The sequence below is a fragment of the Armigeres subalbatus genome, chromosome 1 (assembly GCF_024139115.2).
Source record: "Armigeres subalbatus isolate Guangzhou_Male chromosome 1, GZ_Asu_2, whole genome shotgun sequence".
Lineage (NCBI taxonomy): Eukaryota > Metazoa > Arthropoda > Insecta > Diptera > Culicidae > Armigeres > Armigeres subalbatus.
This window is the reverse complement of record NC_085139.1, coordinates 314,725,914-314,745,059: the sequence shown is the minus strand read 5'-3', so window position 1 is coordinate 314,745,059 and position 19,146 is coordinate 314,725,914. Positions and strand designations below refer to the sequence as shown.

At 39.9% G+C, this 19,146-nt stretch overlaps 1 protein-coding gene across 2 annotated transcripts in view; it reads right to left on the bottom strand.

Moving 5' to 3' along the window:
• Positions 1-476: 476 nt before the first annotated feature.
• The window catches only part of LOC134217891 (nuclear factor 1), a 61,236-nt gene continuing 42,566 nt past the window's right edge, over positions 477-19,146 (bottom strand). The window contains exons 6-7 of one of the 2 annotated variants that reach the window (XM_062696727.1): positions 1,792-1,798; positions 477-1,173 (exon numbers count right to left, since the gene is read on the bottom strand). In XM_062696727.1, coding sequence (XP_062552711.1) covers positions 903-1,173; positions 1,792-1,798 — 278 coding nt within the window. In that variant the 3' untranslated portion in view covers positions 477-902. The remainder of the gene's footprint in view (positions 1,174-1,791; positions 1,799-19,146) is intronic. The other variant, XM_062696734.1, reaches the window with a different exon arrangement.

The window sequence follows — 19,146 nt, the reverse complement described above, 5'->3', positions numbered from 1 at the left end:
CGCGGAGAGTGTTACGGCAAGGTGCCTTTCGCATATGCTATTTGACATAAGTAATACGAAGGGCAGGGAATGACACGAGTGGAACGATTTTCACGAAGTCCGTTCAGCTATTTGGTGTCGCCGGAGACATTGATATTACGGCACGTAACTTTGAGAACAAGGAAGAAACCTACAGTTGACCGAAGAGGGAAGCAAAGTGCACTGGAATTTTTGTTGCATGGATTTTAGGAGACCATAATATAATATTTTAATATTTTTTTAAACACCAAGACCTAACTCGTTTATTTTATCTCCATCTACTATTGGGAGTTACTTTAATCCCGTCTATATGAGCATGAATATATATATCTTTTTTATTTAAATATAAGCATTCAGCGTGATTTTTGATTGTCAAGTAAATTGTGTGAAGCTGCAGAAGGAGTTTCTCTGACATTACAATACTGTCTTCGGTTTTTTTTTTATTTATTATTGCTTTTTAAAAATTTATTGTTTGTCTGATAAGTAAATAATTGAGAAAAGCTTTAATTCTATGCGACCAATAATCATTTAATGAGGGTAAACAACTTAAATATAAATTTACTTGGTTAGGAGTTTGAACTTAAATTTTACTTTCTCTCTAAAACAGAGTAACATGAAGTTCAATAACAAGAAAAGCGTTTACGATCAAATACGATGCAATAAGAGCCGCCATACCGCCTTCGCAGGATTGCCATTTCGGACGTTTCCTCAGCAATATCGAGATGCCTTTGTTGAATGACTCATCCGTTGTGATGCTATTGAACATGGCTCATCACTTTTACGCGACTGAAACGATACTTATTCTAACCAAGAAAATAGAAATCCTGAAAAGAAACTGGTTATCCTGCAAAAAAGCATTTAAAAAATTTCCTGAAACATTGAAATTATTTTGTCATTTGATGAAAACAATTCAAGCCCACACTCTCGATTAACGCCCAATAATTTTCAGTAGGTAAAAGTCCTGTTGGCCAGCGTAAATTCAAACTGAAACGAAATGCAAAGTGCTGGTAAATACCACCTTGTGTGATGCTCCACAGCTCGGACGAGGTGAAGACGCCCGTCGGTGCGATGAAGTCGTACGAGAAGGCCTTACTGCTCCCTTTGGAAAACTTGCGCGAACTGTTGTGCGATTTTTCCCCCTGGTTTTCCTCATCGCTGCACGGATGGAATGGCGTTTGGTTCGGGTGGGGCGTTCGTGCGGGTTTAAAAATGGGTGCACCAAATCGAAGAGACAACAAGCGAAAAGAGAAGAAAGAAAAAGAAAACAAATAAAGCCCTTATCAGAAATCGATCGTTCCAAACACAGCTTGTTAGAATGGAAAACTAACTAAAATCTAAAATATTTTGGTAATTTGAGAAAACGCCATTTCTATAAACTACCACAAAAAAATAAACACTAAGCTGAAGGGGGTGTGTACAACTGAACATCGAAGCAGGCCGATTTTGCCGTGGCTTGCTACTGTCCTCCTGCTGTCGCACGTGTCTCGAAAATGTATTATTCTCTGAACAGTATTTCGGGAGTGAGCAGTGTCTAGTGAACAAAAAATCAGTTAACTTAAAAACAAAGAATTTGCGATAAAAGTGCCAAGTAGTGCCAGCTTGAAACGAAAAACAATCCTATTCAGAGCAGATTTTTGCCTACAATAGTTCGTTCAGGGATTGTACTTTTTTTCGCTTCATGTTCATGAAGTTGTGTCGTTTCAAATTCGGTGCAACTGAATGAGTGTGAAAAAAAAGTGTTTTTGTGTAGTCAAGGAAAAACCAAGGACTTACCTGAAACCTGTGCGAAGAGAAAGACAAAAGAAAGTCACTTTAGCGAAAATTTGCCTCTCTGCAGTGGCGGGCTTTACTTAAAAGAATGAATTTTACAATGAGGTGCGTGACAGATTGTATATTTCGGGATTTTATTAAGGCTTCCATAATATGGTTGGATTCAACGCAATGGCAAGGTGGCTTATAGAAAAATAGAGATTGAATGCTCTGTTTCATTAGACGCAGATCCAGTTGCTCAGCTACATTCCACACTCTCAAAAGCCTACTGAAATTCGATCAAGCTCACCCTTCATGTACTGTGTGTTTGATCAGGAGTTTTACAAATAATCGCGTGTGAAGATCGGTGTCTGAATTTCCCTTTCGAATGTGGAACTTCTGGGAATTCCACTCTCAGTTTCGGAAAGATTTGCTTTCAAAATCGTACTCCCAGCCAAATATTTACCATTTTGGAACATTCTTTGCAACCTCCGTCGAAAAAAACTCCCAAGAAGCCCGATAGAAACTGAAGTGAGAAAAGAGTTAACCGATCTGTGCGCGGTCAAATTTCAGCCCATTATGCTCGTTGCGATCGATGATCTTCGCCGATCTTGGTCCGAGCAGCTTCCTTTTGTGTACCGTCTTCCAAAGATAATACCTTTATTGATCCGGTAAATATTGTTCGGTACAGGAAAGCAAATCAATCGGCCTTTCTCACATTTCGATTTCTCTGCAAACACCATACAGTCTGGCCCGGTCTGCAACAGAACAGAAGAGCGATCGAGTGGGCATTCTTCGGGAACAATATGATTGAAAGCGGGTGAAAACAAAACAAAATCAACCACCTCCGCTCGCTTTCAAGTGGTCAGTTTCTTCAGGTCTCTCCTTGGGAAAAGAAGAACAGCACGAGGTTGGACCGAGCCAGACTGAAAGGTGAACAGAAGTAGCACCCAACTCTTGCAGCTCTCAGCCATCAGCTCACAAAAGCGCTATTCTGGTTAATGTTTTTCTTTTGTAGACAACACAAAACCCGAAAACTCAAACAACGTTCAAGTTTCAATAAAATGGATTTCAGGAAAACAAAATAAAAGACTACAAAATTATCTGGTCATCACTTTGGATAATTGTGGAAGGCACACTGTAGCACAGTCGATAAAATTTGTCAAACTAAAAAAAATCAAAGCAAAATTAAAATCGTAAGTTATTTACAAATACAGCATTTGTTCGGCAATTATAGATAACCGCGAGAAACCAATTACTTGAAAAATTCCTAAAAGATTAAGTGAATTAGTAGATCAACGAATAACAGATGTGAAATATATTTTATCCCACTATCCCAAAGAAGAAAACACAAAGCAACCCGGGGAGAAAATTGTTTCGAACTGCGGCGGGAGCCAAAAAGCGCCAAATCATCCCCTCTCGGCGCGTTACTTTGGGTGATTGTCGACGGACGGTTGGGCGATCCACTCAAAAGCCTATAAATAAAAACAAATCCAAAAACACATCACTGATAGCCTGTAGTTTTGTTCTTTTTGCCTCACTTTTGCCGACTGGTGGATCGGATGGGTGAAACAAAACTACGTTCTCCATTACAGAGACCCGAAATCCGCCGGCCGCCGGCAGGCAGGGGTCGTCCGTCGCTTAGAGCCTTCACTTGGGTGGATGATGATTTAATAAAACTGAAGCAAGCCATGGAGCGAAGGGAAGGATATTAGATGGCTATCGTGCAGCGTATCCATGGCGCAGCCAAGTCGAATGGGGTCCACGAGCGCCTTTATCGCTTCTCCATCACATCAGTTTGCTTGGATGTGTTTGATGCAACCGACCGACCGACCGACGGCGACGGTTGCGATTCGGATCGGATGACCATCGCGCATCAGGATTCAAGGCTGATGAGACGTCGACTCCTCGTTTATTTATTTTTGGCAGCCAACGACCATTTTTGTGTTTGTATTCCCGTCGCGTACGGCGGCGCTGGTCGTTGGTTTGGTCGGATAGATAGATTTGTTATTGTGTTGCGTCATCCGAGGGACAGGGAAGGTCGAACTAGACTAGGCGGCTAGAAAGCGTCTGTAGTTAGACCACACCCAGATCGGTATCATCGATGAAAGCTATACCACTTAACGACTAGTCGGAACAGTTGTTGGCTGGTATCGGTTTGCTGGAATCTTTGAAGGTATCATTTTTGATGTTATTTCAACCATAAGTAAGGAAAAATTAGTATCATGAAATGAAGGAAAATGGGGTTCGAACGTGTTTTATCGCGGGAAAAATGCTTGGTATGGAAGTCATATAGTATGGTCTATTCCATTTTGTGTATGTATTAGATAATGGTTTATATTATCAAATAAATTTCTGACGAAAAGTTGTGATATCTGAACCGCATAAAGCATGGATCAAAATTACATTTCGAAACAATAAAATAACCGCCACTTGGTCTTTCCATTTTTGGCCAACGTATTTTTTTTGTATAATTTGTATAATTGCGTAACCCACATGGGTCACACGTTTCTCGGAGGTCAGTGCCGTCATAAAATGTGTACGACGCTCGGATGTGGCCAGTGTGGAGTCAAGAGAGAACTCTCTGTTCATTTCGACTTATCTTATCATGAATTGGCATTCCTGTTCGAATGGAAGCATCCACAAATGACGTAACAATCCATACACAAATTTTTAATGATTCATACAAAAAGGTGACATAGAAGGGAAAAGGGGTTGAGAATTGCAAATTTTTGTGTTACGTAGTAAATGGATCTTCCCTATCACAGTGGGCGCATCAAGCTAAAAACGCGCGTTTTTTTATTTGCGTGCAAACGGTTGATTTTACATGAGTGGTGTCTTCGGAATAAAATTTCACCAAAAAATAAGTTATCTTTTGAAACATTGGGATGATTAAATAATGTGCGCTTAGGCTGGTCTAAACAATTTTTTTTTCATTTCCGTTAAAAAAAATGGAGTTCTAGAAAATGAACAAGCACATTAAATTACACGTTTTTCTGAAAAATATGGGCATATAGGAGGTATATAAGAAAAGTTATTTGATTTTTTAGTTTTATTTTTTGCAATTTTACTATGTATATAATTTGAAGAGAGGCAAATTGTGGCAGATGAAATACATCGCATGTAAAAGTACTAGCTTTCAGTTGCGCAATGCACTTTGTTTTGTTAGGAGGAATTCGGAGGAACTAGATGAACTAGCTAAATCAATTATCATGTTACATGTACCAAAGAATGATAAGGAAGGCAAAATAGTTCTCCCAAATTCAAAGTATAGACAGAAAATTATGTAAATGGTTGATAATAATCATTTACTAATATTTACCAATGGCAGTCATCGCAACCATCGTTTCAACAATATTGAGTAAATGATTGCATAACAAAATATCTTGTCTTGCTATGAATCGCGTAGTAGGCGTTTATAAATGTTCAACAGTCACTACAAAGCAGTTTATTTAATATTCTTGTTTCTACAATTGCGATTATAGTTAAAAGAAAGTGTTAAGGTGCTCAAGTTCTAAGGGACAATAAAATGCTCTGAAATGCAGTCCGAAAATCGCAGTTTTCTGTCAGGTGGGTAATATTGATGATTGGATCTTTAGAGGGAATAAAACATATGATTGTTTACTTAGATAAAGTTGACAAACGCTCTCTGTTTCTTACGTGGAAGAATACTAATGGCACGGCAAAAGAAAAAATTGAATCTGTAAGCGAGAATATCATATCTGCGTTCAATATATGTACAGAATCAATGCCACATGTTAGAACAGATATTGTGCATACTGCTGCTCATCTGTGCAAATACTTTGAAAAGCTTTGGATGCGGCATAACCGCACAGCAGCTAAAGCCTTTAAATATCTCGTATTTCGTAAATATAGTATTTCGATCAGCCGTTTCAACTGCCTTTAAATATAATCTCTCAGATTCCATCTACTTCCAATGACAAGACTCGTGGTCGTAAGGCGAAACCATTTGATGCTTATTCAGAAAGCGTCAAACGACAAAAAGTGTCTAACTTATTGCAAAGTTTTAACTCAAGCGAACTTAGTTACGCAATTCAGATGAGCCTTCGTGCCAATAACAAAAAACATAAAGCTTCAATTGTTTGACAACCGACATGCACTACGCCTACTCGAGCAAAGAAAATGGTTTCTGCCTTCAAAGAAGTAGAATGTCCGAACATTATTCTATACACGGCAGATGATTTTGGAAACTAATTCGACCAAATCACAGTACAACAAAATACGAACAGGTTCCATAGCGAGAAACGGTGGCTAGCTGGGATACTAGAGCATCTAGAAAGCTACATTAGATTGTTACCCATGTGGTAGCGGGATTGTTGTGAATGAATTGGCAATAGAAGTAAAACTCCAGGATTTGCTGAATCACATGGCAACAAGAATCCCATCGGCAAATTTGGACAAACTAGATTTGTTTACAGATAGTGAGATATTGAATGTTGTATTGGTGGTAAAATGGGGATTTGATGGCAGCTCAGGACATTCCGAGTATAAACAGAAGTTCAGTACGGATGACGTAACCATAACTGAATTCTCGGCCGCAGTCAACGCGGTACTGTCGTCCACTGGTTAGTGAGACTTCAGAAATTTCGCTTCAGGAGAAAGAATACGTTGAAAAACAAATTGACAACTTACAGCCAACACGTGTTTCATTTATCAAACGAAACGTGGTCATAAACTTCGAGATGCACATGACTATGGTTGATGGCAAAGTTTGTAATTCGGTAACGTCGACAAAATCCGCCCAAAGGTGCTACATATGCAGCGCTACACCTCGCCAAATGAACTATATTGAAAGAGTAAAAAACCGGACGGTAAGTGAGGATGTTTTCAAATTCGGATTGTTTACTCTACACGCGTGGATCAGGTTTTACGAATATTTTCTCCATCTGTCGTATCGCTTGGAAGTGCAAAAATGGCAAGCAAGAGGAGTGGACCATGAGAATATGATTCAAAGAAAAAAAAAACATTCAGGATAAATTTTGAATTGAAATGGGCCACATTGTTGACAAACCTCTAGCTGGTAGAGCTGGAACATCTAATGATGGAAATAGTGCTCCTCGTTTTTTCCAAAACTGGGAAATATCATCGTCAATCACAGATATAAACAATCTGCTGTTGTACAGATGCATACTTGAAGCTCTTTCGTCTGGATTAGAAATCGACGCTACCAAAATCCAAGAACATTGCTACGAAACAGCAACAATGTTGATCAACGCTTATCCTTGGTTTTACTTACCAGAGACCGTTCATAAAATTTTGCTCCATGGTTCTAAAATAATCTCCTCCTTTGTTGTTCCGATTGGAAAATTATCAGAAGAAGCGCAAGAAAGTCGAAATAAGGACATCAAGCGGTATAGGCTGAACCATACCCGCAAGACATCAAGAATTGCGACAAATACTGATCTTTTAAATCGACTGCTGGAATCTTCGGACCTGCTAATTATAAGTCTACGAAAACTTCCTGATAAAAAGAGCATGCCATTTTCCGATGATGCCAAATCTCTTCTCGTTGAAAAAATGCAAATAAAAAAAACGCGCGTTTTTATCTTGATGCGTCCACTGCTTCCGCGACCTTGTATTTGTTTCTCAGTAGGCTCAGGGCTGCGTATTAGATGAGGAGGGGTATCAAGTTAGCCTTGCGTACAAAGCCGTAGGACTGCCAATCCGGAGATGACGAGTACGGTTCTCGGTCCGGTCTATTATGGTTTCGGGTGGGAAACATTCTCGACTCCCTGGGCATAATGTATCCATACTTATGCAATGGCGGGCATAGAAAGCTTTCAATTATTGACTGAGGGAATGCTAATTTAAAAGCTGGACAAGTTCCAGTTGGAATGTAGAGCCATAGAAGAAGAAAAAGAAGTAGAAGAAGAAGAAGAAGAAGAAGAGAAGGGATTTTAGATCCGTTTATTCAAGCATAATTTTTGAAAACGTCGTATGACTAAATCTCTTTCGGGGAAGCGCCAAAGGCCACTAGGCCGAACATTGTTTGGCCGAATACACCATTTGATCGAACAAACCATAAGGCCGAAAATCATTTGGTCGAACAGGTCATTTGCCAGGATAGGACTGGTGGCGCCAAAGCTCTGGTAATGTTGGACACCAGCATTTTTGGCGTGATTGGTTTATCTATAATTTGGCGACAGTAGTAAAAACTACAATTGGAAGCGTTAATCAGTGAACCGATAAAGATCAATAAAAAAATGTCAAGCTATTTCAATTATGTATTACGTATGTATGTATCAAACCTGGAAGGCTCCTTCCAAGTGACCGGAAGCCTTATTTTAAGAGGTTCGGAAACTTTCTTCCGAGAGGTTTCTTCAACTTTCTGTATCTATTCTCCACTTTTTCAGAAGCCTCGAAAGGCTCCTTCAACAGGCTTCACAGCCTCCAGTTAAGAGACTGGAAGGCCCTAAAGCCTCCTTTCAATGGGCCTGGAAGCCTACTTTCTATAGGTTCGGAAGCCTTTAAAGCTTTTTCTTTAAACTTTTTTTTTTCTTTTCTCCTTTTTTCAACGCTTCGGAAGGGTCTTTTCAAGAGGCTCGGAAGCTTTTAACACGGAACAGGCTCAAAAGGCCTCCTTTTAAAAGGCTCGGAAACTTACTTTCAGCAGGCCTGTGAGCCTCTTTTTAAAAGGCCCGGATGCCTCTTTCAAGAGGTTCGGAAGCCTCCTTTCAAGAGGTTCGGAAGCCTCCTTTCAAGAGCCTCGGAAGCCTCCTTTCAAGAGGCTCGGAAGCCTCCTTTCAAGAGGCTCGGAAGCCTCCTTCCAAGAGGCTCGGAAGCCTCCTTTCAAGAGGCTCGGAAGCCTCCTTTCAAGAGGCTCGGAAGCCTCCTTTCAAGAGGCTCGGAAGCCTCCTTTCAAGATGCTCGGAAGCCTCCTTTCCAGAGGCTCGGAAGCCTCCTTTCAAGAGGATCGGAAGCCGCCTTTCCTAAAGCCATTTCCAAAAGAAATCATGAAAAAATGGCTGAAGGAATTCTCCTAGGGGAATATCGGAATGTTTCCTTGAAGCAATTTCCATAGGTATTTCCGAAGAATTTTCCGTAGGAATTCCATCCAAATTTCTAACGCAATTTCCGATGTAATTTCTAAAATAATTTCCGTCTTAAAGTCTTAAGTCTTAAAATAATCCGCTATGGAATATTCGAAGAAATTCGCAAGATGAAAGTATTCCTCAAGGATTTTTTAAAGCATATCTTGATGCACTTCCAAAAGAATTTCTGGATCTATCTCTAAAGTAGTTTCCTGAGAATTTGCCGAAAGAATCCTTGGAAGAAATTTCGAAAAAATTCACAGAGAAATTCAAGTATTTCGGAAATTCCATCAGGAGTTCCTTCGGAAATTCCTTTAGGAATTCGTTCGTAAATTCTAAAAGGACTCTTAGACAAATTATTTCTAGATTTATTTGCGGAGGATTTTTGAAGAAATAGCTTGAGGTGAGAGGTGAAATTTCACGAAGAAATTCCTGAAAGAATTTCTGGGTAACTAACCGAATTAAATCCTGGGGAAGGATTTCCGAGCAAACTTTTGAATAAATTCATGAAATATCTCCTGAATGATTACTGAAGAAACTTCCGAAGTAACTCCTGTTCTATCTACCCAAGTCAGCAAGTCACTTTTAATCAATGGGAAGCCAACTAATGTATCACTGAGGAACGAGCTAACCCCTCTATCCTTGTCATTACTTCGAAAAATGCGCGAACATCAAAGAGGTCTAGAGATAAAATTTGTTTGGCCTGGGCGAAACGGAGAAGTTTTGGTAAAAAAGAATGAAGCATCTAAAACGGAGCTCATCCAAACTAGAGAAGATTTGAATCGTCTTATTGATAAATATGCGATATTACTCAAGCAGCCTTCAGTATCAAATTCAAAGAATAATGCTAGCAAAAAATAGAATAGATTATAATATTACTTTAGTTCTTGTTATTCACTATTTCAATGGATCCAACAATAAACTATTTTCACAATCACATTGATGAGTTCAATGTGGCTCACAATAAAGAGAACTTGAAACATATTCGCGTACTACGAGGAATGAATGATTTACATAAATTCGATGAAATATCATTAGCAATCGATCATTTTGCAGTGCCAGTTGATGTTATTATTGTTGGTGAATCGTGGATTAAAACAGGAAATACTTCTTTATATGAAATCAAAGGCTATAATAGCCTTTTCTCATGTAGAGATAATTCGTCCGGTGGCTTAGTGATATATATTAAGAAGTCTATTGAGTACAAAATAATTAAAAATCTTTCATATGATGGTTTTCACCATATTTCTGTAGAATTAGTGCTAAATGGTATATTTTCTGATATCCATGGTATGTATCGTCCACCGTCCTTCGATTTCAATGTTCTTCACAACATTTTAGAAAGTGTGCTGAATAATACCTGTACAAATCGCAGTTGTTTGATATTTGGTGATCTTAACGTACCAGTAAATTTGTCCAATAACAATGTTGTCCTAAGGTACAAATATTAGGGTGGTTCAAAAAATCGATTTTGCTCCACAGTGCTCATCTGATTCTTTACCATGTTCTGAGTGTCCTCTGAAAATTTGAGCTCATTTGGATTAAAACTGATTTAGCACAAGCCGTTTCAAGTTTGCATGCAAATTAGTATGGGGGAATTTATTTTTTCATTATACTGTTAATGACGCTTCCCCATCAAGCGCATGTTAAAAGAAAACCTACATAACTAAAAGGAATACTCAACAGCTTTCACTCAGTGAAAACCGCGTCTTAATTAATCGTTCCAATAATTAGTAATCGAATTTAATCTATACCGTGGTTTTCTGGAGCTGATTGCATAACTCATCAACAGGCACCATTGCTGCTCGTGGCGCGAAAGATAGCACACACAAATTCAGGCTACTATGTTGCACTGCACATCTCAGTGATGCCCTCAAAGAAGTTTAACGATCATGACTGAAGATTCGCTACCTGTCTTAAAATCGATTACTAATTATTGGGACGATTAATCAACATGCGGTTTTCTTTGGGTGAAAGCTGTTGAGTATCCCTTTTAGCTATGTAGGTTTTCTTTTAACCTGCGCTTAATGGGGAAACGTCATTAACAGTATAATGAAAAAATAAATTTCCCCATACTAATTTGCATGCAAACTTGAAACGGCTTGTGCTAAATCAGTTTTAATCCAAATGAGCTCAAATTTTCAGAGGACACTCAGAACATGGTAAAGAATCAGATGAGCACTGTGGAGCAAAATCGATTTTTTGAACTACCCTAATAAATATCTTTTGCAGTCTTATAGTTATCTTTGTTGTAATACATTTGTTACTCGACCTGTTAGCTCAAATATATTAGACCATGTTCTGTGTAAAGTTTCCGATGCCTATCGTCTTGTCAATCATACTATTCAAAATGATTTGAGCGATCACTCGTTGATACTATCTGAATTTGAATTGGCTGCTCATTCGAGCCGTGTGGTTTTAACTAAACGCGTGTACGACCATCAAAGACTTGGAGAAGAGTTCACGAATTACATTAACAATATTGGTCCTGTCCATAATGTTAATTCATGTTTGGAATCAATAATTGCAAAGTACAACGCTATTCTTGAAGAGTGTACTCAAACTGTGACTAAAACGGCAAACATTAAAGGGACTTCGTGTCCTTGGATGAACTTCGACTTGTGGACACTGATAAGATTAAAAAACAATTACCTCAAAAAATATCGCAGAAATCCAAACGATGATCGTTTAGGTGCACTTTTCAAGCATATTTCTAAAAAACTCGAGGTATCTAAACAAAAGGCCAAACAATCTTATTATGAAAACCTGTTGAACAACACTTCGCATTCTAAATTTTGGAAAAATATGAATTATATTTTAGGGCGCACTACAAACACACCAAAATTATCATTGGTCTATGATGGGGTTGCTACTTCTGATGCTAATACGATCTGCGATGTATTTAACAAACATTTCTCCACTATAGGACCGAAACTGGCGGAAAAGATTGGTGCTACCAATAGTAGTCCTCTACGCTATATACATCCAATAGCCTGCATCTGTTAATGAAGTCATTTTAACAATTGGCGATCTGAAGTCCAACAAAAGTCCTGGTCCAGATAATTTACCCGCAAAGATAGTAAAAAATAATGCAATTTCCTTTTCACGACTACTGTCCGAATGTTTCAACTTGATCATCCAAAATGGTTCATATCCTGACTGTCTTAAAATTGCTAAAGTTTTTCCGATATTCAAGTCTGGAGATCCTTGCTGTGTTGATAATTACCGCTCCATCTCTACATTATCGGTTTTTAACAAAATTTTTGAAAAATTGTTGATGAGTCGTCTAATCAACTTCTTAGAAAGGCATAATGTACTGTACTCACTCCCATACGGTTTCCGCAATGGTAGCAGTACTGCTATAGCGATTACGGAACTTGTCGACCAAATAGTCATAGACACAGATTCGAAGAAACTAATTGGTGGCCTGTTCCTGGATTTAAAAAAGGCCTTCGATACTCTAGATCATGGAATCTTGCTTAATAAGCTAGCACTTTATGGAGTCCGGGGAGTGGCAAATGATATCATTGGCAGCTATCTGGAGAGTAGGAACAATTCGTTACTCACGATGGTTTAAATAGTTCCCTTAGGCAAGTCACAACAGGAGTTCCTCAAGGAAGCAATATTAGGCCGTTATTGTTTCTCATCTACATCAATGATATTGAGAAGTTAAATCTTTTGGGTACTCCCAGACTATTTGCTGATGACACAGCCTTGTTCTATCCAGACACTAGTGCTCCCCAAATTGTAATGAATATGCAACATGATTTAGGACTGCTTCAGAATTATTTCAAAGAAAATCTTCATACCTTAAATGTGCAAAAAACCAAATAGGGGAACTGTACCGGTTTTGGCCATGTTCCTAATTTGGCCAATTTTGCAAATAACTCCTAAAATAAAGCAATTCGGGAGGGTTTTATTAGTTCCAACAAGAGATATATCCCTCACGATTCAACGCTGCTTTTAACTGATCGATTATTTTGGCACTAAGTTGGCCAAAACCGGTGCACTTCCCCTATATGATTTTCAGATCTTCAAGAAAAAGTGTTCCAAATCTACCACACCTAATTATACTTATAGAGAAAGACTTAATAGAGAAAGTTGAATGTTTCAAATACATCTTGTCAGATATCGTGCATCTTCTAATTTTGGCCAAAATCGGTTCTCTTTCATAGCTCCAACAAAGTACAACAAACTGCCTAGAAATCTCCAAGAAATGAATAACTATAATTCTTTCAAAACTAACATCAAAAGTTTCTTAAAAAATCAAATTCCTCAACTTATAATTTAGTATACCACCACTTTACAATTTAGATCACTATGTAAAATACGGTTAATTAACTACTACGTAAATTAGAAATCAAATATAATTACGTTTATTCACTTAGTTTATTATTTGTATTCTTTCAAAGGGTAACAACCCACTAGAAGCACTCATTTGTTTAATATGATAGCTTTCCTTATCCTTAATTATTGCTTTTGTTTTGTATTCTCAGCCATTTAATTTAGTATTTTTTTTATTGTTTGAATTTTCTTCATGGCTAAGCATTGAGTGAAAAAAAAAAGAAAAAAAAATTTTCAAGGAATTCTTGAGAATATCCGAAGAAGCATGATGACGGATCGATTGCAATCCCGATATATTTGGATTTTTTTACATGCCTTAATTCCAGACTCAAAACAGGGTTTCGTTTTACTACACACTCAGTTTTTATTTCTGCAGCTCGGCAAAAATCCGCACAGCCGTCTGCCCAGCAAAATAAAAACTGATATCCCGGCAAAAATGGCGTTTGTTAGCTGATTTTCGGCAAATTATTTGCTGGTTTTCAGCAACTTTGACAGAAATCTCAGCAAAAAACATGTTTGCTGGGGCACGGCTGTGCGAAACTCGGTAAAAGTTTAACATTTTGCTGAGATCCCGGTAAAAAAAAATTAAGTGTGTACTGTCCGAATTTTCGGAGAACTTCCTGGAAAAATTCCTGGCAGAATTTCAGAAAGAATTCCTTTAAATGTTCTTGGAGGAAATCTTGTAGAAATTCAAAAAAAAATAAGAAAATTCCAAGAGAAATTTTTTTTGGAGATTTCATTGGAAATTCTTTCGAGGATTCTTTCAATTCGTTAGAAAATTCCTTCCAAAATTCGTTAACAAATTCTTGTCCTAAATCTATTCAGGTTGTTCTTCGGAAATTTCTTCTGGAATATATTTGAAAATTCCTTCAATTTCTTCTAAAATTTCTCCAATTTCAAAAGACAATTCAATCATCTTGCAGGTCGTTACCAAAGGTTTACTATAGATGGGCGGGTATCGCACACGGAGGGGTTTTCGTGACAAAGGGTACAAAAACAGTACTTATATCAGAAAATCCTACCCATTTTAAACTGCACCTTTTTCAAAAAGGTTGTGCAGGAAGGCGTGTGCTTTTACGTGAGGTATTGATTAGTTTAGTACTTGGCCGCTAGGAAAACTTTCGGTGGACTCTACCACAACATTCATGTTTGCTAAAAATACTACGAACCAAAATACATCAGATCTCACATGGAACAATATAGTCAAATATAACAGTTTACTAGCGCCGCATCTTGGAAGAAGTTATAATGAGCACCGCTTTGTAGTCCTGGTTATCCTGAACAATGTTGCCGAATAAAACTTGGGTGTAGGTACGAGGGATCTCAAGCTAAAGCAATATTTCAAAGATGCAAGAATAAGTACACTAGCGCCGCCTATTTGTAAATTTCTTAATTTTTTTTCCGTCACAAGACAGTCCATTCCCACCAGACGAGCTTTGAATATTTACAATGTTGAAAATTCCATATATCGGAAAATTTTAAGTAGTCTATAATAATGATTTTATATATACCACCGTCTAGCGACAAATTTCTTAAATAACCAATGGCTTATGTTGAAGCATACGCCTTTCTGCATAGTCTTTTTGAAAAGCTGCAGTTCAATATGAAGAGGTTTTACATATATAAGTAAATAAGCATAAAAAATCACTGCTTTTGTACCCTTTTTCACGAAAACCCCTCCCCGCGAGGTACCTATAGTCAATCTTATGTAACGTCCTTAAAGATGAACAAATTATCTTTCGAAACAGCCCAAAGCATCCCGAATTGGTCAAACAATAAGAAAGTTGCAACCATGTCAATTTGGGGTCAACATAACCCCAGAGCACAGAAAACGTAAGTTTTTTGAAAAAAGTACACTGTAGCGCTTATTTTCAAGAATTTTGCACCTAGGGACCAGATCTCGGCGAGTTATACCAAACTAATGAAAATTAGGAGAATCGGTTGAAAACTAAAAAAAATGGCAGCCTTTCAAAGTGGCCTGGGGTCACTTATTTTCTGCCAAACCCTGAGTATGGAATTGATGCTTTGACCCACATACGGTCCATTGTGTCCCATGGATTTTTCCCTAACAAATCTTGAACAATATCCTAAGGAAAGTTCCTAAGAATGATCTAATGTAAAGATTCTGAAGAATTTCTAGTGAAAACTGCAAAAGGCTTTCTCGTAAGAATTGTGAAGAAAATTTAATTATAACTCCAGAGTAAATTTTGAACATTTTTTATTAGAAATTCCGAATAATGTTCATTGGTAATCATTAATAAATTGAAAACTATTCGAAATTTCTGAAGAAAATTGTAAAAAATTTCCACGGGAGTTTTCACAAAAAAAATATTCTCAATTTTCGCAGAAAGGCCGGAAAGGAAAATTTACAAGGAATTTTACCAGAAAATGTTTCGGGATTCGGAAAAAAGTTCTTTGGATTTCATCAGATTCTGATTCCGAAGAATTTCCCATGGAGATAACGAAGAATCTACCACCGTTATTTCGAAAAATTTCCTGCAGAAAAGAAGGAGAATTTTCTATGCAACTATCGAAGAAATAGCTGCGGATTTTTACTTGGAAACTTCGAAGAATTCCCTTGCGAATTCTAAAAAAAATCCCTTGCTAATTTGAAAAAAAAAATTCCGTGGTAATTTCGACGAATATCCTAATGATGTTCTAAAAATAATTTTAAGCTACAATTCTTTACGTGAAAATTGAAAATAGAAACAAATCTGCAAAGAAGTTATTGTGAAAATTCTTAAGATTTTACAATGGAATCTCCAAAGAATTTCAAATGGAAGTAGAGGAATTTTTCAAATTTTCAGAAGAAATTTTTCTGCTTAACACAGAGTAAATTCTTAGGAAACTCCAGAATATTTTGACGCCAAAATTCAAACTTTGACATCGATGAAATTCATTAGATTTGCAGGACGAAGTCTTGCAAAAAGTCCAGAAAAATTAAAAAAAGAATAGCTTTAAGAAATAAAATTTTGCACATAGGTGCCGTATTTTTTTTTTTTTTTTCTAAACAAATTAAAAATGAAAAGTGTACCATAGCTGGTCCCGATCGATTGTATCATATGCGGCTTTGAAGTCGATAAAAAGATGATGTGGGGGCACGTTGTATTCGCGACAATTCTGCAATATCTGACGTACGGCGAACACCTGATCTGTGGAAGAACGTTCACCCATACATCCCGCCTGGTACTGCCCCATGAACTCTCTTGCAATTGGTGTTAGTCAGCAGGATAAAATTTGAGGGAGTACCTTGTGGGCGGCGTTCAGCAATGTGATTGCGCGGTAGTTGCTACAATCCAGCTTATCGCCCTTCTTATAGATGGGAAACACAACACCTTCCAGCCATTCCTGCGGCAGAACCTCATCCTCCCAAACCTTGGTAATAACCCAGTGCAGCGTTCTAGTCAGTGCCTCACCACCGTGTTCAAACAGCTCTCCTGGTAGTTGGTCAACTCCAGGGGCTTTGTTGTTTTTCAGCCGGCCGATCTCCTCCTGGCTTTCCCGGAGTCCTGCGTGCGTGCTCCTTGGTTCATTACCATACCGCCACCGTTATCTGCCACATCGCCATTCAGGTGTTCTTCAAGTTTGCTGCCGCCACCTTTGGATCACCTCACGCTCGTTTGTAAGGAGGTTCACATTTATGTCCTTACGCATATCGGGCTGTGGCACGTGGCCCTAACGTGATCGGTTTAATTTCTCATAGAACTTTCGTACGTTATTAACGCGGTACAGTTGCTCCGTTTCTTCACGGTCTCGATCTTCCTGCTGGCGCTTTTTCATCCGAAAAATCAAGTTTTGTCTGTTCCGCACCCGTTTGTATCGTGCTTCTTTCGCCCTTGTGCGATGTTGCAGCAATCTCGCCCATGCTGCATTCTTCTCTTCTACTAACTGTTCACATTCGCCGTCATACCAGTCGTTTCTGTGATCCGGGGGCACCGTGCCAAGTGCAGCGGCGGATCGAATATCTCTCCAGCCATCTTCAAGAGACGCTGCGCCTAGCTGCTCTTCCGTTGGGAGTGCCACTTCCAGCTGCTGCGCGTATTCTTGGGCTAGTCTACCGTCTTGTAGCCGCCCAATGTTAAGCCGCGGCGTCCGACTTCGACGCATGTTGTACACTGTCTAGAGTTTTGAGCGCAGGCATACTGCAACGAGGTAGTGGTCGGATTCAATATTCGCACTGCGGTAAGTGCGTACGTTCGTGATGTCGGAGAAGAATTTACCGTCGATTAGAACGTGGTCGATTTGGTTTTCCGTCTCTTGGTTAGGTGATCTACATGTGGCCTTGTGGATATTTTTGCGGGGAAAGAAGGTGCTTCGGACTACCATTCCGCGGGAGGCTGCGAAGTTTATGCATCGTTGACCGTTGTCATTCGATACGGTGTGCAGACTATCCGGTCCGATGACCGGTCGATACATTTCCTCCCTTCCTACCTGTGCGTTCATGTCACCGATGACGATTTTGACGTCCCGCAGTGGGCATCCATCGTATGTCTGCTCCAGCTGTGCGTAGCACGCTTCTTTCTCGTCGTCGGATCTCCCTTCGTGTGGGCAGTGCACGTTGATGATGCTATAGTTGAAGAAACGGCCTTCCTCAGCTTGCACATCCTTGCGTTGATTGGCTGCCACCCAATCACACGATGGCGCATCTTACCCAGCACTATGAAGCCGGTTCCTAGCTTGTTGGTGGTGCCACAGCTTTGGTAGAAGGTAGCCACTTTCTGTCATGTCCAGCAAATCTCCTGCAGCGCCACGACGTCAAAGTTGCGGGGATGTAATTCATCGTAGATCATCCTGTCGCAACCTGTGAAACCTAGCGACTTGCAGTTCCATGTTCCAAGCTTTCAATCGTGATCCTTTATTCGTCGCCTAGGTCTTTGCCGATTATATCGAGTCGCATTATCTCTTATATTGTTCGTAATGATTGGTTTTCCAGGCGGCTTATTGGGCCTGCGCAAACCTCCTGTCTCGTCGGAGGGCCGTCGTGTCAGGGCTGTTTAGCGTCCCACCTAACACCAGGACTTGGGCTTGTGCGCTTTAAGCGGCACACGGTCACTTTGGTGGGGCCTACTTGCGGATACATGCAGCTGTTTATTGGAATTTAACACGGCCCACTGTAAAACCCCACCACATCCTAGGCAAGCCCCACAACTCGCAGATGGCCTGGGGAGGGATCGTCAAGCCCTTGGACATAGTCCCTGCTGCCCACATTTGAGTTATACAATTCTCAGTTAGTTTCCTGGGATCTCTTTTGGTTGATTTCCAGCCTCTTGAAAGGAGGCTTCCGAGCCTTTTGGAGGAGGCTTCCGAGCCTCTTGAAAGGAGGCTTCCGAGCCTCTTGAAAGGAGGCTTCCGAGCCTCTTGAGAGGAGGCTTCCGAGCCTCTTGAGAGGAGGCTTCCGAGCCTCTTGAAAGGAGGCTTCCGAGCCTCTTGAAAGGAGGCTTCCGAGCCTCTTGAAAGGAGGCTTCCAAGCCTCTTGAAAGGAGGCTTCAGGCCTCTTGAAAGGAGGCTTCTGAGCCTCTTGAAAGGAGGCTTCCAGGCCTCTTGAAAGGAGGCTTGAGGCCTTTGGAGGAGGCTTCCGAGGCCTCTTGAAAGGAGGCTTCCAGGCCTCTTGAAAGGAGGCATCCAAGCCTCTTGAAAGGAGGCATCCAAGCCTCTTGAAAGGAGGCTTCCTGAGCCTCTTGAAAGGAGGCTGAGCTCTTGAAAGGAGGCTTCCGAGCCTCTTGAAGGAGGAGGCTCTTGAAGGAGGCTGAGCCTCTTGAAAGGAGGCTTCTGAGCCTCTTGAAAGGAGGCTTCTGAGCCTCTTGAAAGGAGGCTTCCGAGCCTCTTGAAAGGAGGCTTGAGCTCTTGAAAGGAGGCTTCCGAGCCTCTTGAAAGGAGGCTTCCAGCCTCTTGAAAGGAGGCTTCCGAGCCTCTTGAAAGGAGGCTCTGAGCCTCTTGAAAGGAGGCTTGAGCCTCTTGAAAGGAGGCTTCTGAGCCTCTTGAA